The 24,225-nt window shown below is 32.9% G+C and overlaps 2 protein-coding genes and 1 long non-coding RNA gene across 4 annotated transcripts in view; 1 reads left to right on the forward strand and 2 right to left on the reverse strand.

Moving 5' to 3' along the window:
• The first annotated feature begins 404 nt into the window (after positions 1–404).
• Positions 405–8,508, forward strand: LOC133185573 (pancreatic triacylglycerol lipase-like). The gene is made up of 8 exons (XM_061320872.1): positions 405–444; positions 684–704; positions 3,137–3,175; positions 3,390–3,649; positions 6,336–6,555; positions 6,865–6,966; positions 7,943–8,056; positions 8,163–8,508. Exons 1-8 carry the CDS (start codon positions 405–407, stop codon positions 8,399–8,401), a joined length of 1,035 nt encoding a protein of 344 aa, XP_061176856.1. The 3' UTR covers positions 8,402–8,508.
• Positions 8,509–10,351: 1,843 nt separating this feature from the next.
• LOC133186153 (uncharacterized) overlaps positions 10,352–24,225 on the reverse strand; it is a 235,607-nt gene continuing 221,733 nt past the window's right edge. The window contains exon 2 of the long non-coding RNA XR_009721010.1: positions 10,352–10,421. This is a non-coding gene — a long non-coding RNA (uncharacterized LOC133186153). The remainder of the gene's footprint in view (positions 10,422–24,225) is intronic.
• Positions 11,039–23,764, reverse strand: LOC133186147 (baculoviral IAP repeat-containing protein 3-like). Of its 2 annotated transcripts, none has more exons than XM_061321419.1 (7): positions 23,740–23,764; positions 15,336–16,017; positions 14,149–14,324; positions 12,590–12,635; positions 11,986–12,099; positions 11,809–11,895; positions 11,039–11,623 (listed from the first exon to the last, which is right to left on the reverse strand). In XM_061321419.1, exons 2-7 carry the CDS (start codon positions 15,661–15,663, stop codon positions 11,409–11,411), a joined length of 966 nt encoding a protein of 321 aa, XP_061177403.1. In that variant the 5' UTR covers positions 15,664–16,017; positions 23,740–23,764; the 3' UTR covers positions 11,039–11,408. The 2 variants fall into 2 exon arrangements, with proteins under 2 accessions (XP_061177403.1, XP_061177402.1); XM_061321418.1 differs by lacking the exon at positions 23,740–23,764 and adding an exon at positions 18,449–18,601.

Genomic DNA, 24,225 nt, shown 5'->3' on the forward strand with positions numbered 1-24,225 from the left:
ATTCTAAAATATCTCTATATGCAATTTTCTATGAGAAGGGGATCAAAATTGGCCTGTTTCTCAAGAAAATGGCAAAATGAAGGCAAAAGAAGTTGTTTCTATTGATGTAGAATGCCTCAGCTGTTCGGACAAAATTTTAAAATTTCTAACACCATATGTTTAATTAGGTATTTGTTCATATGTCTTTTACCTAACACATTTTAATCAATATTGACGATAACATTCAAAATTTGCCAGTCCTACCTGTCATATGCATGATATCATACTCTAGCCAAATATACAAGTGTCATTTTTTCATTTACTTTCTCTTTATCATAAATATTTACAATACAGCACGTGCGTTTCTCAAATCAATGGTTAAATGTATAAAAAGGAATGAACTTAGAGCCCTGGATGCGGACAAAATGGGCGGACACCATAGCTATCACTGCCACGACAGAGCAGGTGAGGTGTTTTATGTAAATATTTTGTTTTTCATTGTGTAGAATTAATTTTCCTTACAATAAATATTTTTTTAGACAAAGTATTATCAATCCCTTTTGAATCCCATGTAACATGATACTTAAAATATAATATTATATATGCATAAAAATGTTTTAAACAGGAGAAAGTATAATTTACATTGCAATAATCTTACTTTTCTGAATATAGTGATTTATTTTTTGCACGAATCTTTTTTCTAGTTTGTGTGGGAAACGGAAAACGTAAGTAAACTGAGAGAAATACGATTTCACATCAAACTTAACTATCAAAATATTTTTATGTGAAATATATGAAATAAACTGATTGAAGACAATTTTTTGATACATGAATAAATTGGAGCAATTAAAAGCCTTGGTTACATTTTATCATTGTATGCCTTTTGTACGGTTATTTCTAATAAAGGATGACTGCACTTAACACCTGTTTTGGGGTTTTTTTCGGTTGCTTCTGTTGCTTTTATATCTAAATCTTATTTCACTTTTGTATGTTTATGAAAGAATCCTGTCAATTTGGAACCAAATTTAAATCTTAAAATGATTTTAGACTGTGATACAATAAAATGATTCAATGTTTTTGTCCTTACTGCTTTCCAAATAGTGAATTTACACTTACCTGCCCTTGATTGAACATTAGATATGCATGAGAGGTGGAGCTAACATTGTAAGAATGGGTCTAAAATTAGACGATAAATAACAATGACATATTTGAAAAAAGAACGTGATCACTCTTTCCAATCTCCTCTCCATTCTGTATGGCACAAATACACTTCTGACAAAGGTTTCAAAACGAAACTAGCAATATGAGCACGTCAATGTAATTAAAGCAGATTGTATATCAATGCCAGATGGCCTAACGTTTTCGAACACAATGTCCTATAGTTAGCACAATAATGCTAACAAGTCACGTGACGTTATTTAGCATTCACAAAGTTACCTGAGGCAAGACATCACGTGGTGAATTATAATATTCAACATGTCACAATCCTTGGTTACAACACAGAGAGCGAATGTAAGAAGAAGCAGTTTTTTTCTCTTTTTAACCATGAGCGCATGTTTGTCTATTAATCTCCTTTTGACACATTATTATTTATGCAAATATACAACTACTGTTAAACGTAGAACAATAGACAAACATGCGCTGACTATGTATAAAGTCAGTAAAAATATGGGCGTCCTCATTATCGTACGGAGATTCAAGAAATTGTGATGTCCCCTGCCTTTGAAAACAGATTCGAACTTCGTAAATACACACTTTTATTAAACGTAATTACATAAAGTTGTAGATTGGATGTTGACAATTCTTGCAATGAAAAAAAAAAATGCTTGTTTTGAAAGTTTATTTTGTCGCAAATTTTGCATGTCCTTAAGTGCAGTCATCCTTTGCATGAAATATTCCGCTGAAAAATCACGTATGATAAATACTGGAACCCATACATCCCGTCTGACCTGAAATGCTGATATATTGTGATATAAATTGTATATAATATATAAATGAAATGTCAAGATAACGAAAAATCATCATTCCTTAAACTTCATTTCAAATTTCAAATTGAGAGCAGAGCAAAAATTGACTCTTGAAAAATTAGACGTGATACCAGGTGCCAAGGAGAAGTAAACATCCCCTGTCGACCGGTCAACCCCGCCGTGAACCCTTTGTCTTGATCGAGTAAACGGGAAAAATTTGGAAATGATATTGTAATAACTTACATTGAAAACGTCAGTTAACATTCGGCTTTAAGACAGATTAAATTTGCGAAAGAAGGTAATTGTATCGACTATAATATTTGGAAATGTTCACCGTTGACACCCTTGTAACACCAACTTATTTGTCAGTAGTTTGCTTCGGGTCAGAAATTGATCGTTCACAGAATACGCTTATATCGAATCAACTAAGAGACACAAACACCATATGCAGGGGATAATGGTATTTCGCTGCATAAAAAAGGGGAACCTGACGATAAAATAATTGAAGTCTTCGAGTTTACGATAAAGGTTATTTGTTAGTTTGCTTTCAGAGTCTCTCACAGTATAGCATTCAAATACGAAATAGAGATGAGTCAGACTCATGCAGTGGTATTTTTTTCAGTGCGTTATATCAAAGCACAACATGGATGAAATGTAAATGAATATTATAATTGATTACGTTGTCGATATATGTAGATATCGAATTGGATGCCACATGTTCTGCGTAATTGCATAACGCGATCATATATAATTAGAGACTTGACATATTTAATTTTGCCAGTTCTGGATACAATATACAGCTGTAGGTCCTGTTTTCTAACATAAACGAATCATATTTCATTTAACACTATACCAAGTGTTCGGATAAAACTAAGCTTGAGTCAAATTTCACAAGCTGGTCCCATTTGATGTAGCCATTCTCGGAAATAAGATAGGAAAAGAAAAATTGCAAGAGATAAATAAAAATACTTTCAGATTGGATTAAACTATAGACGGAATGGTACGTGTATCTAAATATACAATGATATTTTGAAAAGAATGACCATTGGTCAAGGGTTCATGGTGTTATATATTTTAAACATCCAGTTAAACTAAAATGCATTTTAATTTATTATTTTATTTTATTTCTTTTTTCTTTCTTTTCTTTTTTCTTTCTTTTTTTTGATACATAAACTGTAAAAATATTTCAGGAGAAGTAACAAACAGTGTATTGTCGGACACTAATGAAGGTAATGTGCATTTACAGATATTTTAGCTACAATTTCAACTGATACGAAGAAATTTGGTAAACTCAGATCTAGATTTTAACTTCACTTTTTTGTAAATATGTCCTCAATTTTCAGCTTTTTACAAATACACGATCCATACTGAGGTATGTACTCAGTTTCGTCACACAAGTATTGATATATCTTCTGCAATACATATTATAGTAAAACATTGTAGTCGTAGGTAGAGCTACAGACCTCTGCTTTGTAATCTTGGCCTTAAAGATGTGTATGAGCAAACGATTCAACAAAGCCCCTCAAAGCCCTGAGGATATGAGGCTGAAAAGCTTTTGGTTAGAGGGTGTGAATGAAATATCAGAAAACACGGCCCTTCCACGAAGTTTTGATAGAAGCAAAGAAACTGATATCATCATTCATGGATACTTGGTGGATTCGTCACTTCCGGAGATAAAGGACCTGGCGTCCTCCTTGAGAAAAGTAAGATGACTGATTAAAATTGCTTGAGAAATGGATTCTTATTTTTTGTTTCGTGTTTAAACTCAGTTATATATAAATATCTCATCATCATGAATTAATTTTTTTAAGAAAGTATAGGGGAAAATCTTACTAAAAATGGATATAGTAAAATGTTACAATAAATTTTTTGTTTGTTTGTTTTTTGGGGGTTTTTTTGTTTTTGTTTTTTTTGTTTTTTTTTTTGTTTGTTTGTTTTTTGTTTGTTTGTTTGTTTGTTTTTTTGCACATAATATATATTAATCTAATTATTAAGCTTAATTCAGAGAGTGCAACGGGATTCATTTTAGTAAAGACAGCTGAGGGGATAAGCATTTCAGACTTTTCAAAAATGTTTTTAAGGGAGCCAATTAGGGTTTTATTGTGGGAAAACTGCAATAGAAAACCAACTTATTTTATATCATATTTAACTTACATTGACTTCAGTGCACATGTCAAGGTTAGGGAAAATCTACCTTCTTGGACAGTCTCAAAATACAAATACATTTACTAGGAAATATGAAGATAACGAACAATAATAAACCACAAAAGTCAATTGAAACGATCAGAGCAAACAGAGACCTTTAAAAAAAACAGCAAAGGTTGGATCTAGTGAAATGGAGGAGCAAGTATCCCACGTCGACCGTTCAAACCCGCCGTGTGATCCTTGTCAGTATCGGGCAAACAGAAAAACCCGTAGGTTTTGTTAATGGCCCAACAATTTGTATGGGAAACGTCAGTCAACATTTGACTTAAAAATAGATTGTATTTGCTGACAAGGCCATTGTAGCGTCCATTGAATTTGTGAAATGTTGACTTTAAACAAGACTGTTGATATTCTTGTTTCATCAACTTTTTCATCAATAGCTTGCCTCGTTTTAGAAATTGTAGGGGATGCTCTTGCGTATCGAATCAACTGGGAGACATAAACACCATATGCAGGTGAAAATGGCATATTCCTACATAAACAAGGGAAGTTGACGATAGAAAAGTTAAGTCATCACATTTAGCATAACGTTTTGTTGTTAGGTTACCATTAATGTCCTTTTCTAGAAAAATAACCAAATATGAAACAGATGTGACAGACTCTGTGGTTTCTCTTTTTTAAGTTCAGAAGGATATATGGAATCAATTTGAAAGTGGGAATGAAAATGAATAGTGTTAATCGATATATCTAAATGTTGATTTGAATGCCACAAGAGACTTGTTCATGTAGAGGTTTTTAAATAAATTCTGCTTCAAATGAATGCAAAAATAGGTCTGCTAATAACGGGGCGCAATTACTATCCATCGGAATTTCGAGAGATTGGAAGACTTGATCTCAAAAACTTACAAAAATATTGTCAATCAGAAACTCAAGCATCTTTTTTAATATCAACTTCAGAGTACTTGTGTGTACAATCAGAATGTTTTTTAACAAAATAATTTTACAAATGACCAATGTGAAGGTAAGTAAATTTACGAGTTCCATTTTTATTGAAAAAGGAGCTGTCTATGATGTCAAAAGGCCGGTACTTAAATTCATTTTGGAGAATGGTTGTGTAGAGCCGTGCGTTTTTATGTTATTGATTTTAGTAAATTTTGTGATTTTAAATTTTCAAAAAATTCCTTGGAGTTTTTAAGTATCCATATCTTATTTACACCACGCTCGAATATATATATCAGTATACTGATGTACAGTACTTCTGAAATTTCTCCGTCACTGCTGTAATATTTTAGTGAGGAGTAAAGAAAGGGGCTTGGTAGAACAATTACTGGAACCCACTATGTTTCTTTGTTTGTGAGGATTTGATGTAGTTTAGGAATCCAGAATAGGTTTCAAATTTAAATTCATTTTGATTGTTGGAAATATTTAGAAATGACATGTGGTTTTGAGGAATTTCCTCCGTAAAGGGGAACTATATGTTGAATTACATGTACCACTTGCGCAATATTAATTAAATCCAACTTCATCTAAAATACAATTAAAATAATGAGCCTAACAAACAAAGACAATTTTTATACCTGCTTTGTCAGCTGGGACCAGTACATATTGATCTTGTAATCTATCAATTCTTTTTTTTTTTTCTTCTGAATTTTTGAAGACAGGAGGATAGATGGTTTTCATATTGCCCCTCAATCGCTTAATGCGAGATTCCTTTTAATCCATTCAGACAAAGTATCAAGATCTTTTTTATGTTTGGCCCATTGCCAGGAGTAATCTTCCACAGAATCCATAAATAAATAGTTGTAGGGTAAAGAAGAACATGAACACATAGGAGGATCATGTTCCAGATGCTTCAGATGTTCGATATCTAGACATTGTAGAGTTTGTTTGTTTTTTTTTGAGATATATATATATATATATATATATATATATATATATATATATATATATATATATATATATATATATATATATATATATATATATATATATGAGAGAGAGAGAGGGGGGGGGAGAGAGAGAGAATGTATTTCTTTCATATGTTGTATATTTCTTATTTTTTGAAAGCAAATATTTGCATACAATATTTGTTAAGATTATACTCAGAAACAAACGATGAAAATTTGACCTTTAATTTTTTATTACAGTGTGTATGGATATCCAAAGTATATAGCAAATATATGCTGTATTTTGACTATTTTTAACATGTTTCTTTATAAAATGCGATATGAAAAAAAATTACAGAGAAAGCACAATGTCCTGCTTATTGATTGGGGTAGAGGAGCCAGCATTAATTATGCTCAGTCTGCCTCTAACGTCCAGACTGTTGGAGCCTATGTGTACCAATTTCTGAAAAAGAACAAGATTCCCTGGAATACAGTCCATCTCATGGGACAAGGATTGGGAGCACATGCAGCTGCAGAGGCGGGAAAACTTTCAAAAGGAAAAATAGGTCGTATCACTGGTAAGTACAAGGAATGTCTTCTATACTTTTTGTGTATTTTTTTATCTTTGCCTCTGAAGAAAAAATGCTCAAATTTGTCTGATATAAAGTGTTTTCTTTTAGAACACTTTATTTCAATAACACATTTATCACAAAAAGTCATTTATAATTGTTACATAATGCAAGAGGCTCGGCAAAAAAAAGAAATTAAATAATAACATACCCATATTGGAATTTTTAACTCTACATGCCATTCTGTAGCATCCAAATACATATTTTTAGGTATGTTTTCCATTTTATGGTGTTTTTCCTATATAAATTTTATTTTAGGTTTGGACCCAGCTAGTCCCTTGTTTGAAAATTCATCGTTTGCAATTAACAAGGATAGTGCCCAGTTCGTCGATATCATTCATACAGACGCTAGACCTTTTGGTTAGTAGTTTTTATGTACACTGACTTTTGATATGATTCAACATTTGACCTTATCGCAAATGTTATCGCAGTCTTAAAGTTTAAGTATGATTTACTTATTTTCGAACATTGCTGTAATTAAATTTTAATGCAAGAAAAAATTTCCAAGAAAACAAAATGAAACTGTGAGCACAAGTAAGCTCACAAAATGATAACCCCCTCCCATCTCGATCTCATATGAGTAGTCTATTTTTGCTATTGAGAAGCCCTAATATCTGATCAAAATATAAAGTAGGAGGTACAGAATAGCACTATGTTTATTCTCTGATCAGTGAGACAATGAAAGTAAACCAAACAGCAAGTACAGAACAATCTTAAGACTATGGGAAAATATAAGTAGTTAAAAGGCAACCTTGTTTTCAAAAATATATGTTTGTATCTTTCTGTCTGCGTGTCTGTTTACATCTAGAATCCTTTCATAAAAATGAATACATTTTCTTGAAATTTAATTGTAGAATCATTTTAATGGGATGGAGTCAATTACATTCTTGCATTGCTAAATGTTAAGCTTATGCAAACTTGTCGATCGTTATGAAAGGTATTACCTCAACGAGGTTATTATTTTGTGGCTAAAGGGTACCTATAAAATTGAACCCCCAAATTCTGATTTTTAGCAACACATATCTTTACTATTTTGCTTGTCTGCATTATTTTTTGTTGACCAGAATAATCTGGAAAATACAGCTACAATTATAAATGAAACATTATTTGTATGGGCATAATTCGAAAAAGAAAATTCAAAATTTGATTTGTAATTTATCAAGATATACTAAATTCGGCTCAATGTGCATCTGGGGGGGGGGGGGAAGTCCGGAAAACCAGGTTGGACAGACTGACTGACAGAGGACAGACTAAGAGGAAATCTTACGTTAACTCCGGTTTCAACGACAGGGGATTAATAGTGTCTACTTCAAGACAAAAATGTATGTTTTCATAGGTTATGGAATGAGAAAACCATGTGGTCACCTGGATATCTACGTCAATGGCGGAAGGAGGCAACCAGGGTGTACATATAACCCAAAAAAACCGGTCAGGATCCATAAGCTTAAAAGTAAGAATACATTAACTTTAATGGTTTGTATGATGGACTTGCAATGCCTAAATTTATAAATTTCTTTACGGGTTTGTAACTCAATCTACTTTTTTGATCGCTTTAGAGGCGACTTTCAGCAAAGCTTGTGGACATCTGAAAGCTGTAGCATACTACGTGGAATCCATTAGAGACAAGTGTAAGTTGAGGGCCTGTGAATGTACCTATAAGAAGTTTTTGGCGTCCAAATGTAGCCGTACCAAGTGTGTGTTCTGGGGATACGACACCACTAAAGGGGCTAGAGGAACATACTACGGCTTAACAGCCACCGCCTTCCCCTACTGTAGAACTGACGGTACTGAGTAAACATTGTGGAACATGAGAAATTTCGCGCCAGATTTCGATGTTTTTTTTTCTTTTTTTTAATAATGTAACCAATGTCTTTTCTCTTATAAACTACTTTCCTTGCTTTAGATGCTGGGTTTTTTTTTTCCTGTTTTATGCTCCAACAAAGAATCCTCTTGGATATACTAACATGGCATAATGGGGATTATAGCAAATAAATTTCAAGTATGTTGTCCATATATATATATATATATATATATATATATATATATATATATATATATATATATATATATATATATATAAGCGGTTGTTTTCCTCTTCTATGGACCTTTCAAAATCATAAAATTATCTTTAATATCAACATTTACTTTGCTATCATGGTGATAATCCTTTCAGATTTGTATTTATAAATGAGCGGAGAGTCACGTGATTTGTGGTGTTTGAGTCAATGTTGAAAAGAGGAATGTTTCTTGCAGTTTAACATCAATTCTCTGTAAGGACCAAAAATGCTTGGCCACGCACTATCATGGAATTTTAATTTATCACTATAATATTAAAGAGTGTCCTATATAAAGACTATTGCTGGGTAAATTTTGGACAGTTCCTCCTTGGTTTCCATAGCAACGACTTCTAATATTTTGCTATGGCAAAAATGACCTGATTGTCATCACCATGTAAAATAATTCCGTGCTTCCTAAATGTAGGAATGTTATGAACATATATGTAATATGGATTTCATTTTATAGCTAACTAATCAAAGTTTCTGTCTATCTAAATTTTATTCAACTCAAGGTTTTTAATATGATACAGATCAATTTACATGATTTTGTCATAAAAATGAATACAAAGGAGCCTATTTCTTGATAATGCATATAAATTTTTGCAGGCAATTGAAACTTTGAAAAAAGATCTTTTTAATAAGATAGAACTTAGATTTACAAGATGCAAAAAGGATTGAGGTGGGGAAATCAGTTAAAAGGCGTATTCCAATCCTCTCAAAAATGTAAGAAATGACAGTCTACATCTTGGATGATGTACACTTCACTGGGAGGTTAGAATTAATGCGATGAAATAGTTTTTGGTAGACTTGACTTTAGTAAAAGTTATTTTCGGTTAGCTACCATACAGGAGTTCAATATGTTCAGACTCCTTCGTTATTTAACCAATTTAAACTTGTCATACTGGTCATTAAGGTGTGGAAAATGTGTTGTTGTTTTTTTTTTCTTTAAGAATAAACGTTTGTTAAATTCTCCTTTCATTCACAATTTTCTTTTTGATATTGAAACTTTCATATTCGTTAATATTTAAAAGATGCTTGAATTTCTCAATGACAATATCTATGTAGTTTTCAGAAATCAGATCTTCCAACAATCTGTTAGAATGGGTACTTACTGTGCCCTGTTCTTAGCAGACCTAATTTTTTTTTTATTCATATCAAGCATAATTAATTAAAAATCTTCTTTAAGAAAAGAAGAAGTCCCTTGCTGTGACCTTCAATTTGACATTTATATATATATCGACATCGTTTTATCAAGTAACAATAATTAGTTTCACCCCTACGTACGTTGATTCGATATATCCCATACTGAACTCGCAATAAAAGATACCACAGAGTCTGACACATCTATTTCCTATCTGGTTGCATACTATGTGGAATTCATATTTGGTTGTTTTACTAGAAAACGATATTGATGGTAAACTTACAACTAAAATTTATGATAAATGATGACTCTAGGTCTGTAAATGTTCATTTTACAATTCCTACATTTCAGCATGATTTTTTTTTCTTCCAGAATTGAATATGTGGTCTCCAAATGAATACTCGTTGAAATAATTATGGTGTTTCTTTTTTATATCTACTATTAATATTCATTAAGGTCATAAGAGATTTTTTTCATGATCCATACATCACGAATGCCTTTGAAAGTCAGTTGATATTTTTATCCACGACAATAACTTAACTATATGCAACTTGTATAATTTTAATGCCTCATCAATTATACTACATAAAATGTATCCGTTTTGCACAAACAAAACTCTAACTTAGTAAACAAGTAAATACTGCCTAAAATCTAATTTTCACAAAGGAACATTTGAAATCATCCTTGGAAAATACTTTCTTACGTTTTTAGTAAAAAAAGAAATAATCTGTGGAATGTTGATATTACATGTCAGATCCATAAGTTTCCATTACAGGAAGGTTCATTGTCATATAAAGAAAAAAAATGTACCAATCATAAAACATGTTCAGTACTGCATTATTGTCCTTTTGAAGTTCATCATAAGGACAAAAGCCGTCATTATACGAAACAAGGTAACTGTACTAGATATTAATTATACAAATTCTAATTATTAAAATCAGTAAAAAATTATATAGAATCATATAAAAAGGAATTCTTATATCCGCTTTCTTTATATCATAGTATTTGTATATGTGGATCCGACTATATTAATCATAAAGTAGATCTTTATCAATAATGACAATTGTTTCAGAAATTTCAGTGTTTGAAAGACCAATTTAACACAGTATTATGTTTAAAATATTAAATTATATATAAATCAGCTTTAAAAACTTTAATCAAAACACATATAAAGTAAATAGAAATTGAAAGTGTAGAGAATGTCATTTTATACATCTTTCAATCACAATATGTGTATTACATTTCAAGAAATAAACAACAATTTTGTAGATGGCATTATATACTTAGTTTCTTTTGTACAGTGTTTTAGAAAGTGTATAATCACTATTATCTATAATACAGTTAATTGAGAGTACATAAACACTATCTGTAATATTCATACAGTGTATGACAGTACATAAACACTATCCGTTGTACAATTTCCTGTATAACTCATTTGTATAGTTGTTTTTTTTTTAATTGAAAAAAATTAGAAATTCACTGTAAACAAAAAATGTAAACGCTGATAGTTTCAGAAAGTTAGCTTCATTATTCTTTAAATCATACTTCTATGAGAAAAGTTTTGATATGCATAAAAGCAGCACTCTTATATAAATGTTTATATACTAAGCCAGATAGGTGCGGACTGTGCCCTTAATGAACTGATTACACAACAAACAATGCTTAATAGATGGCGCACAATCTGAGCAAGTACACAAATGTCCACAAGGAAGAAAGACAACTGACGCAAAACTAGTCGAACACTTCCGGCAGTACGTTGACTTCCGGAGTTCTTCATTTTCTTTTATGACAAGGTTGTCTGTTTGAACAACTGGGTCATCTAAAATTTAAAAAAGGATAATTTTAAGTTTTGGAACAATTTTCTTCTAACATGATATTTTTTCTCAAAGAATTTTTGAAAGTTCTTTTTGGAATTTATATAAATATATGGTCAGCATTTCTTTTGGTGGATCCATTTGATATACATGTATGTTGTTTTTAATTATATTGTTGCAATTAACTTACCTTTCTTCTCTGATTCTTCAAACGGAATATTGTTGTCTTCAATATCAAATATTATTTCCAAAAGCTCCTTCGCCGAAAACGATTTGCCTACAATTTAAGTACAATTAAATAAATTATGATAGCACAAAAGTTTGTAAAATTTATTGAATTGTTTTTAATCTTTGGTGGGAGACTTACCTCGATTTCGTTTCTGGAAAATTGTAACTGCTTGTTTAACTAATGATTCTCCGTACCCATTCTGAAGCAAGCTCTGAATTGCTGGACTGTTCATAGTATCAATTTCAGACTTTCCTAAAATATTGCAAATTCACAAAATAATACAAGATGGAAAAAGTCAATATACAAATATAGCCCTTTTATGCGGTCGATTTATAGATATATCGCTTCACAGAAAAGCATATGTACTGAGCACGAAGTGGAAAGTCGATAAGCTTTTCTTTGAAGTCGATATATCTGTGGATCGACCAAATGAAGGGCTACATTTGTTATATTATTTTCTTTGGAACAAAAAACAGACAAATTCATTATTAAATTTAGTAAGTTTTAAAGATTTTTTCAATGTGTTACACATCTTTGGATTTTCCGTAAGTCATTTTAGTAACTCAAGTTATTATAACATAATTTATAAATAGGTTTAATCAGTAAGAAATTTTTGAAAAACAGTTTAGAAAATTAAAAACCAAATGAATTCGTTATTTTCCTCCTTCTTGAAAAGAAATTCTGAATTTTGTATATAATAAAAATACTCCATACTTTATCTACTTGTTTCTCTAATTATTACCTTTAGTTTTGTCCTCTATCATGCACGATTCCCTTCTTGCAAGATACTGCAAAAGAAGTTAAGAACATCAATTCCAATTTCATAGAAGAAACAATTAAATTATTGGCCACTTAACTTCAGAAAAACATTATCACTAATATAATACCCCGGTAACCACAAATAAAAATATTATTATCATAGTCACAAGTATTATGTACTTAAATAAGTAATATTTCATAATTACTATCATTACGAATAGAATTATCAATGTTTCTAGTATTAAACTTATAGCACTGACATCAATCATATTCAGAATCACTGGTGTTAAAGCTATCAGGAATATTATTATCAAAATTTAAAGTATTATCGGCGATAGACTTATAAAATTAATGGTGATATCATATTCATAATCAACTGATATTAAAGCTACAGTTACGCATATTATTATCAATGTTATACGTAGTATTGAACTTATATCGGAAATATCATATTCAGAATCACTGATATTAAACCTATTATTAAGAATATTATTACCTATGTGCAGAATCATTGATATTATAGTTATGAATATTATTTCTTGTAGTATTATACAAAAAGCAGGTTTCAGATCCACATCGATATAATAGCTATAATTACAAATATTATTATCATTATTAGTACTATTACACTTCTAGTAATAATATTATATTCATAATCACGGATATAATAGTTATGGTAACGAATATCATTATTATTATTATCATCACTTAACATAATTCATCACTTGTACTCTTATAAATATCTTTCTATATATTTATTACAAATAAAAATCAAACAATTTTTTTTCATCGGTCTTAACCGGTCTGTCAGTCCAACATAAGAATTGTTAGACCGCAACGTCACTGCTACATCACAAGTAATTAGTCATCGTTTAGTATCGGCGAAACGGAAATAGCCGAAGTTTCAAGAGTTACTGCGTATGCTATTTGAAAGATGACGTCACGGGAAAAAATATATTAAAATTTCTGTGTTATAATAATTTAATGATTTTTTTTTCATTCCTTGTTCTCATTTTTATTTTAAAAGCCAAAATATTACTTATAAAGAAATTGTTTAATTATACTGAGTAAATCTGTTTAAAGGTTTTCATTTTACTGTTCTATCTTAGGTGAATGGTATAACAATACAGTTATAGACTGGGATTCGGCCAACATATGATTTTTTGAACCTGAAGGTGAAAATATTGCCCAACAAATCATATGTTGCCCTCTTACCCAGTTAATAACTGTATCATTGTCATTATTATGCTTCCTGTAAGTAATCAATAACCAACTACTTTCGCATAGTATAGATTTATATGACATAAACATACTATACCGAAATAGCTGTCTTTCTGAGGGAAAATGTTTGTGAACCAGTGCTAGGAATAGAACTCAAGATTCTTCGATCGTCAGTTCAACGAGCTACCGATTACGCCACAAACGTTACATTAAAAGACGTATTTTCAAGTATATATATTTAGTTCTCATACATTTGGCACAAAACAAGAAATAGTATTGACAATGATCTCGGAGAAAAAAATTATGTATTTATGCACATACCTCAGCTGGGTTTGTGTTTCGCAGTCTCTCTATTTCGATAAAGTCACGTCCTTTGACATTTATTACAAAGACACATTCAGGGGACCATCGCGCATGCTCTCCCCACGGTGTGTCCCCTTCCTCCCATTCTTGTAAACCCAGACCGCAGAAGAAGCAAAAAACAGCATCACCCTTTCCTACAAAATCCAAAATTAATAAATAAGATATGAAAAGATAAAATATGGCTTAATAAATTAAGTTCAAAGTGTTCGTTACTGAAAAAAAACTATGTTTACAAGAAGTAAAAAAAAAATTTTTTTTTTTTTTACTATTATCACCCTTTCCACACCCCTTTTCTACCAAACGATAATGTTGCCTATCCTAAGACTATAAGGGATAAGAATTAAGATAGCTTACTGGATCTAACAACTTCCGTTGCTTGTGTAAAAGTAGCTTTATAAGTATAGCATGATTGCTTAAATTAAATAAAATGAAGCCAAAGATAATTGATAATGCAACTGAAGAACAACAGGGCCACGATGCTCATCTAAGCTACGTTTCTCTTACCACTGCAACTTGAATATACCCATCATATTGTTGCTTGTAAAGCAGTTTTGACTATTTGTAACATTTCTGAGTGTTCTGTTGAAGAATTTTTTTCTTACCAAACCCTACTTCTGGTGGTTCTATTGTTCTTGAGTTCAATATTTCTCCCATATATCCCTGTGTTAAACTTTGGTTTGGACATTTTAAATGAATTTATTGTCACAGCCAATTGAACAAATGGATCGGAAGACAAGTTCTTTCAGCTTACTAGCTCTTCTCCAACATTGATTTTTGAAGATACTTAAAGGAGTTCTTAACAAAGCTGCTACGATGTTAAGATATACTGGTTGTTTTTTTTTAACCGAAAACTTTCTTTTCTGAAAGACTGTTAATTAGTGTTATTTTTAAAAAAACAAAAAAGAGAGAAAAAAGTTCGGTGAGTACAATGCTGTTTAGAATGAAATGTCAAGCTCGCTATCAAATGTTGCAGCGAGAGATCACACGAGAAGAAATGAAAACTTCTTAGTTTCATGGTAAAAAGACTTACAAAATATGCGTTATTCCGAGTTGAAAATGTAATAATTTGTCCGCAACCCAGTTAATTAAATGCAAGAAGGCTGCAGAGTAAATTTCCTGGTAATGAGTATCACTAGTATACATACCCGAGTAAAAGAATCCAGCGTCTACCAAATCATCTGGCTTTTGAATGAAAAAAGAAGGCCAGTTTTCGAAAGTTTTGAGACGTGTAGCTTTTACAGCATACTGCTGGTACTTTGGTTTAGATACATTAATGCCATATTCTCTTGCTAGTCTCAGAGCCTTGTCCCCCGTGTGTCCTCCGGTCGTTTCTAAAGGTGAATTCGGAGATCTATTTGTTCTTGTGGCGCTATCAGGAACATTCGCGCCACTTCCAAACTCATCATATGACGTAGACTGTGGCTGATGGCGATCGTACAATAAACTGCAGTCAGATTTACTATTGTGCATCATCTTTATTATTATTTTGCTGATGAAAATTATGTATATAAGTAAGCCTGCGTGAACTTTTCTACGAAGAAGAAACACTGTATGTCAATATAATGGGTCGTCTACTGCTCCGCTCGCTTCTGAAGTCGAAGGTCTCTGTTCACTCGACATAAACCGGAAATCTCTCTGAACGTTGACTATTTTCACTATTTTGTATACTTTGTGATACCTAGTGTACTTATTGACACGTTCTGGTTTACTTGACCACATGCAATACCGCTGCGGTTTACTTTTTTGGATTTCGCTGTAGATAACCACTCCCATTTATAGTCGTTAATTCATCTTTCCGAAAAGTATGTCATTCAGTTTTCGTCTTTGCTGAAAAAGAACAATCTACATGACATTAAAAAATGAAATGGACCGCTGCTAGTTTCCCACAATTTATATCATCAGAAGCGGGACTTCTGACTCTGCGAACAGGCAATATGTAAATAAGAGTACAGGTAAACTTCGTTATCTCGACATCGACGGGACCATCGGAAAATGTCGAGATATCCGAGGTGTCGAGATATCAGAGTTGAGACTTGACGTCCAAGATTTCACTGCATAACCAAACACATACATGTGTATAAGCTTATTATACGTACATGACTTCAATATAGGCTGTAGGTCAACTTATTTCAGCAATCCCTCTATTTTTATTAAAAATCTAAGAAGTTATTTTTAAAAATCTTATTTATAAAGCCTGTTCTTTCTCTTTATCGAAATCGTTCTAAATTTTTGTAGTTTTCCATCCAGCATTCGCGTGTTACTTGCTTTTTTGTCAGAACAGGATACGAAATGCGCTCTATAAACTTCGAACCGAACCGCATAAACATGATACAGTCGACATCCGAGATACTAAAACATATTAAATGCGTAATTTTTTTTTTTTCTTATTTCATTCAGGAAGAATGTGCATTAATATTAATTTTTTAAGAGATTTGTGTATCTAAACTAACGTAGTGATATTACAGATGCATGAATTACGGATGATTCCGTTAATCGTGTCGTTAATCGGATTATTTCCTGTTGAATGTATTTTAACTACAAAATATTATTAGCACATCGTTTAATTCTTTAGTTTGAATTTATTCAATATGTTTATTATTCTTTGTAATTTAGTTATCTTTTTCAATTTTTAAAGTTATGTTAGGTTTCGACATAAATAAACACCTGTAAATTTAAGCAGAATCGTGTAGATTTATCAGTGATATTACCCAAACTGAACATTAAGCAATTAACGTTTCAAAGACGCCGAGGGGACTTTGGATTCACCTACAAACACAGTCTATAGAATTAATTAAGCAGCGTGCAGTTATAACATGGGTGTGAAAGGTGTGAATTTTTGACGACGTCGAGATACCCGGAGCCGTCCGTGCGTGACGAGCGACCCTATCTGACAAACAGTTAGGTTCAGTGGAGCAGAAAATTGCCGATGTCGACATATACCAGGTAAATTTTGCTTTTGGGACTGTGAATATACGTCGAGATAACCAGGGTTGTCGAGATTACCGAGGTCGACATATCAGAGTTTTTGCAAATCATTTATATAGTAAATACTGCCGGGACCGCGGACGGACGTCGACATATCCCAGGTTGTCGACATATCCGATGTCGAGATACCGAAGTTTACCTGTATATGCTTTTAAAAAACATACACCTTCTTCCTTTCGCCAAAACATACCACTTGTTAACCACTATAGGTTCTTTAAATTATTTTAATCTTTTCTACCGTAATCATGGTAATGTCAAAAATATGCTTTACTTACAATGTGTATCTTAATTTTTGTTACAAAGTGATATCTCATGATTTCAAAATGTCATTGGTATGACTTTGGTCTGTGAGATTGGACATTGACACACTTTTTGGGGTTACATCCAGCATATACATCAGTTTGAGTCCATCTCAATCAAAGGAACCAGAGATATGCAGAATTTCACCGTTCCACTGTCCAGTCACCTTGACTTTTGAGATAGTCTTTGAATGAAAGTCAAGACAAACCATTATGTCGTGAGCAACTTGCAACTGATGCTTTAAACTGTTTCAGAGTTAAAGTGTGGCGGTCAGACGTGTCCGATCACCAGTGGCCATATTGATTGATTGGTCGTATGTTGTTTAACGTCCCATTCGATAATTTTTCACTCATATAGAGACATCACCGTATACCGGTGAAGGGCTTCAAATTTAGACCTAAACTCGGCAATGAGGGTCATAGAGCAGTGAGAGTTTTTTTTTATCGTGCCAACGCCTACCGTGACACGGGACCTCGGTTTTTATGGTCTCATCAGAAAGACCCGTGACTTTCACTTCTAGTGCTGGTGGCTAGAAAACTCAGTTGGTAAAGTACCTGACTAGAGAATCAGAGGGTCCGGGTTCGAATCCCGGTCTGGTCCGTCGCGTTTTTCTCCTCTCCTTTTAAAAAAGTATGGACAAGATCTTGCGATGGCCTTGCGATGGCCACACAACTATAACGATTTATAACTGTGTATTCCGAATATACAAGTCGAGCTATAAAGCACAGCTAAGCTGCGGCTTTCATTAGTCTTACAGTAGAAGACAGAAGGTTCTTTCGGAGATATATGTAAGCTTAGTTCGGTACATGGCCTAATATTGAGACTTGCAATACTAGGTGAATTATATGACACAGTAGGCTTGCCACAATAAATAAGTAGTACTGTGTTGTTATTGCAAAGTACAATACCGTGACTAACCACTTAAGAGGCCGACTAGAGGGAGGACAAACTCTCAGAGGTTTGTTGGGTTTACCTTAACGGACACAATATAGGTCTCTTGTAGCAGTGGGTGACTGTTCCTCCTGAATCTCGTCGTCAGAGGCTGACACTAGTGTAAAATCAGGCTTTTGATCGTGGGAGACATGACTACGTGCCTGAAGAAGGTAAACTAGTGTCTGTCCGGTGACATTGGTGAACTCCCCAAATTTCTTAGTAAATATTAGGCTGACCATCAAATGTGACTTCCCCCTAAGTAGGGGAAAAGGTCATATCTGTACATATTTGCAGGCCAATCAGTTGTACAATCATTTTCAGAGGGAAATTATTTATTTCTTGAATTAATCGAAATTATTTATTTCTTAAATTAATCCAACCTCCATCAACCAGGTAATTAATGACCCCCACAGTCGTGACTGTACATCTTGTCGTCTTGTAGATTTTTCGTTGGTGACAATATGCACCTAACTTCAGCTGCACATATTGTCGCCGAGTGAAAATATTATAATACATTATACATATTGTCGACGGCGACAATAGGTTCCTACCATTGTCGTCCCTTAGTTCGAGTTGCTTAAGGATTTTTTTTCTTTGTAGTTTATATGATGATATTTGTATGAAAATGCAATCGTCCGAGGCATTTGTCATCGCTGATCAAAATATGTGCCAGTATGTAAGGCAAATTTTGTCACCCATTCTGCAACGAGGGAAAAGGGGTCATCTCAGCATAAATTGTCGACATTGCCAGTAATGATGAACGACGATATGTTCAGTGAGGGTAGGTAAACAGGGGCGGATCCAGGAATTGAAGTTGGGGGAGGGGGCGCAAAAAAGTAGGCAGGCTCCTGGATTCTAGAGATTTTGTAGGGTAAAAAAGAGGTCTACCGAGTAGACATTTTTTTTGACAGTTTTAAGGGGGGGGGGCGCGCCGGGTGCCCCCCCCCTTAAATCCGCCACTAGGTTAATATTGTCGCAGCGGCGCCAAAATGTACAAGGCGACATAATGTACCGTCAAGCACCGTACTTGTGTACATTGATCTATACTTTTATTGATTACATAAGGACATCTAAAATTAGTAGTTTAATGATTTACCTACGTGCAACGATTTAGCTTAATTACATCAGTTGCTAAATTGATTTTATTTAGTGTGCAGTTTATTTTAGTGGTTAATTATGCCTAGTTACAGCTAGCTGGTTACTGATTCATTATGTTAGATATATGGAACGCCATAGCTGCCTGAAGTATGGAACGCCATACCTGCCTGAAGGTCACTTTAATAGTATATGAGGTGGTATAACCTTGATATGAAGTGGTGAAATCATTATATACAGTGGTAAAATCATTATATTCAGTGATAACTTTATTATATGCAATGGTTTTATCATTATATGCAGTGGTTTTATCATTATATACAATGGCAACGTTATTATATGTAGTGGTCAAACAATGTAATGAAGTGATAATATCGTTACATTATGCTGTAAAATCATTATATGCAGTGGTTATTTTATCATATATATTAATAAAATCTTTATATACTGTGATAAGTTCAATATATACAGTTATAAACATAGTTTGTGTGAAACACGCTGCATGTGCAGTGCCAAGTTCATTTCATTCAGTGCGACACCTTTACATGAAGTGAAAAATTTATTATGTGCAGTACTAACATCATTATATTATGTAGTAAAATTATTATATATATTTTAAAATCATGCTATGCAGTGGTAACATCTTTATATGAGGTGGTTAATAATTATATGTCGTTGTTAATTCGTTATATGAAGTGGTCAATTCTTTATATGCTTTAGTCGTTTCATGTTATGCAGTGGTAACTTCTTTATCATCATCTAAACTGGTCCTCTTAAACGATGAAAAACGCGCGGAGATCCAGTTGAAAGCGGGTGTTGCTATTTAAAACGCGGATTGAAAAAAGGAACGGAAAGTGGAATGGAACGGAAAATCTTTTATCAAATTATTTACTACACGCATATATATAAATCAAACAGTAACCAATATTCTTTATCAAACTGTTTATATTCTATTTAAAAAAATAACACAAACAATGTAATTTATTCATGACCACACCCCTCTCTCCCCCCAAGTACTACATTTAGTGTATACATGCGGTGGTCAATCAATTACATACTAATTAGACACACACTCAAGTATCTATCTTGATGTGTCATTCATCACTCGTTCAAATCTAATTTTTAAAGCTTATTCACCGAAGACAACTCTCTTTTTTGATAATTTATTATGAAACAGGCAATGGTGTTTTAAAACAGGTGGAAAGGGGGGGGGGGGAGAAAGAGAATTATTATGTAAACGTTTGTGTTTTTGACAACGATCACTGGCATTAAGGAAAGAACAGAAGACATGCCTATCACACCTACAGGCATGTGTGGATATAGAGGGGGGTTCGAGATAGGGTTCGGACCCCCTGAAATTTGTGGAGTTATTATGTGTACATAGTTTTTAATTTGTTTTTTTTATGTTTGACGTCCCTCTCGAGAATCTTTCACTCATACGGAGACGCCACCACTTGCCGGTGGAGAGCTGCAAATTTGTACCTACACTCGACACTTAGGGCCATTGAGCAGTGAGGGATATTTTTCGTGCCAGCACCTACTGTGACACAGGACCTCAGTTTATACAGTCTCATCCGAAGGACCGGTCTCCACGTCCCACAGTGGGATTCGAACCCCCACGTAAGGATTAACAATCTAGAGCGAACGCTCTTACCACTGCGCCACTCAGGCGACACCGGTGAAAGGAAAATGAATCGAGTCTGGTAAAAAAAAAAAATCACGAATTTAGAACAATTTTTACATTTTATTTGACCCACTAAGTGAGACAAAAAAAAAAAAAATAAATAAAAAAAATAATTAAAAAAAAATATCCAAACTATAGTTACTCGATTATTCATGAGAAAATAGTATATATGTATCTTTATTCAATTCAAACTTTTAAAAGAGATAGCTATTGTTATTAAATGTGCAAAATATACATCATCATTAAAACACAAATGAATAATATCACGAAAATATATGTCCTTAAATATATAAAAAAAAAATATAAAGACAAACCTTTTGGTAAAGCTTAACTATTTTTATGCCCCCGTATTGAGGATTCGGGGGTATATAGTTTTTGCCCTGTCCGTCCGTCTGTCAGTCTGTTTGTCCGCAAAAACTTTAACATTGCTCATAACTTTTGATTTGTTGAAACTATGGCTTTCATATTTCACATGTGTATTCCTTGTGATAAGACCAGTTTTTTGAAAACCATCATAATATTTGACCTTTTGGCCTTGACCTTTGAGTTTTACCCAGTTTTACAAAATTTTACCCAACATTAACTTTGGTCATAACTTTTGAACAGTTGGTGCTAGGGCTTTAATTCATACTTCACATGTGTAAGCAAAGTATGTGTACATAGTAAAGTAAATAAAAGAAAAATGACCTTGGAAACCCCCCCCCCCCCAAAAAAAAAACAACCCACTGACCCCTGTAAAGTTGATGTTAAAAGTGAACATGATTTTTTTATTTGGGTGTAAACCCCCCCCCCCCGAAAAATATCCTGGATCCGCGCTATCCACCGTCAGGCACTTGACACATGCTTGAAGCGTGGACAACGTACATCTATGCATCATCCCCCCTCCCTTCCTTAAAATGCATGATTTCTCCATCATAGCAATCTTAATGTTATTCTGTGCAATCGGTTTGTGTTGTTTTCCAGTTTTACAATTAGACCAATACGGGGGATGGGGTGGGTGGGTAATATCATGGTTAATCACGCTTTATAGGTGCCTTTGCATCGAAAATTATGTTGTGTTCGCTCATATAAATATCGAATACTGACCATTCATGTTGATCAAAGTGGTCTTTCATATATAAAGTTACTTCACTCACAATGATATTTTACCAAAATGTTTCATATATATACAATGTGTACGACATTACATTTTATGTTTTCTATACCCTCCCATATGCTTTGGTTTTGTACAGGAATCTTCATTTGAGAATAAACATGAATAAATCAACTCGTTGTTGATGATCAACGTTAAATATTAACAACCTATATAATGTATATCGTTTTTGGTATCATTCATATATTTTCAAGGGATTTAAACTGGTACATGTATCATATTTGCCGATTTTAGCAACACCCGCTTTCAACTGGATCTCCGCGCGTTTTTCATCTTTAAGAGGACCAGTTTAGATGATGATAAAGAAATTATCACTGCACAACATGAAACGACTAAAGCATATAAAGAATTGACCACTTCATATAACGAATTAACAACGACATATAATTATTAACCACCTCATATAAAGATGTTACCACTGCATAGCATGATTTTAAAATATATATAATAATTTTACTACGTAATATAATGATGTTAGTACTGCACATAATAAATTTTTCACTTCATGTTAAGGTGTCGCACTGAATGAAATGAACTTGGCACTGCACATGCAGCGTGTTTCATTTAATGTAATGATTGCACTCTCACACAAACTATGTTTATAAATGTATATATTGAACTTATCACATCATAGAAAGATTTCATTAATGTATATAATGGAATAAGCACTGCATATAATGATTTTACAGCTTAATGTAACGGTACTATCACTTCATTACATTATTTAACCACTACATATAATGACGTTGCCACAGTATATAATGATAAAACCACTGCATATGATAAAGTTATCACTTGATATAATGATTTTACCACTACATATAATGACTTCACCACTACATATAAAGGTTATACCACCTCATATAATATTAAAGTGACCTTCAGACAGCTACGGCGTTCCATAGTTATTAGTTTCGAATTCCGGGACCAATGAGGGGGTTTTAAAATATGTTTTCCTGTAACAGTGAGTAACTAGGGAACATTAAAATTACTAAACACGTGCATGAAAAAAGTTTTAAATGTCAGTCAACCGTGTGACTTTTGTTTTTAACGTTAAAAGGAAACAATAGAAGATATGATTACATAGAGAGAAACAAGTTTAGAAAAGACCTATTTATAACTCATAATCTTACCGGATAGATCGGGAGGGGGGGGGGGGGGGGCAAACTGATGTTCCAGTATTATAAGAAAAAGAAAGATATGTATACCATTTGCATTTCTGTAAAAATGTTATTTAGAAAAGATTCAACATTGACATTTACGAGAGAATGAAAAATGCTGAAATTAGCACCTATGACAGAATACTAAATGCATTCTCCTACTCTGAACTCGGTATTAATAATACGATTTCAGTATATATATGTAAAAACAATACTTTATACATGTACATATTACTTACTTGTTGAGATCCTTCTCCTCTCTACCTCGGAGTGCCAAAATTAGTAATTGATCATTATCTGACCGTTACTAAACTACATTGGTATTCCCGTTGCTATAAATAGATTATTGCATCCTTGACATTACGAAGATTTATTTAAAAAAAAAAAAAAGAGATATAAAAATTAGTTCAACCGATGCTAGATTTCGATGTTGTGATTTTTTGGGGGGAGGGGTGTTTATTCACTTTTGAAATGTCAATATTAAAGAACTACATGTTAAATAATTCATTGCAAACAATTCACTTTCAGTAGCTGGAACTCGGTGCTATAAATAACGTTAAATGACTTAATATTTCCAAAGACTGCAGTGCCTTCAATTCCTCAATCTTTCTTTTTTAAATATTAATATGATGACATTTATTAAACAATATTTTACGGAATTACTTATTTGCCGAGTATTTTAAATGTACGACCAATGTTGGATCCTGGAATTTTTTTCTTGAGGG

This window comes from Saccostrea echinata, unplaced genomic scaffold, assembly GCF_033153115.1.
Source record: "Saccostrea echinata isolate AGI-Se365-2 ecotype Australia unplaced genomic scaffold, CSIRO_AGI_Sech_v1 ptg000012l, whole genome shotgun sequence".
Classification (NCBI taxonomy): Eukaryota; Metazoa; Mollusca; class Bivalvia; order Ostreida; family Ostreidae; genus Saccostrea; species Saccostrea echinata.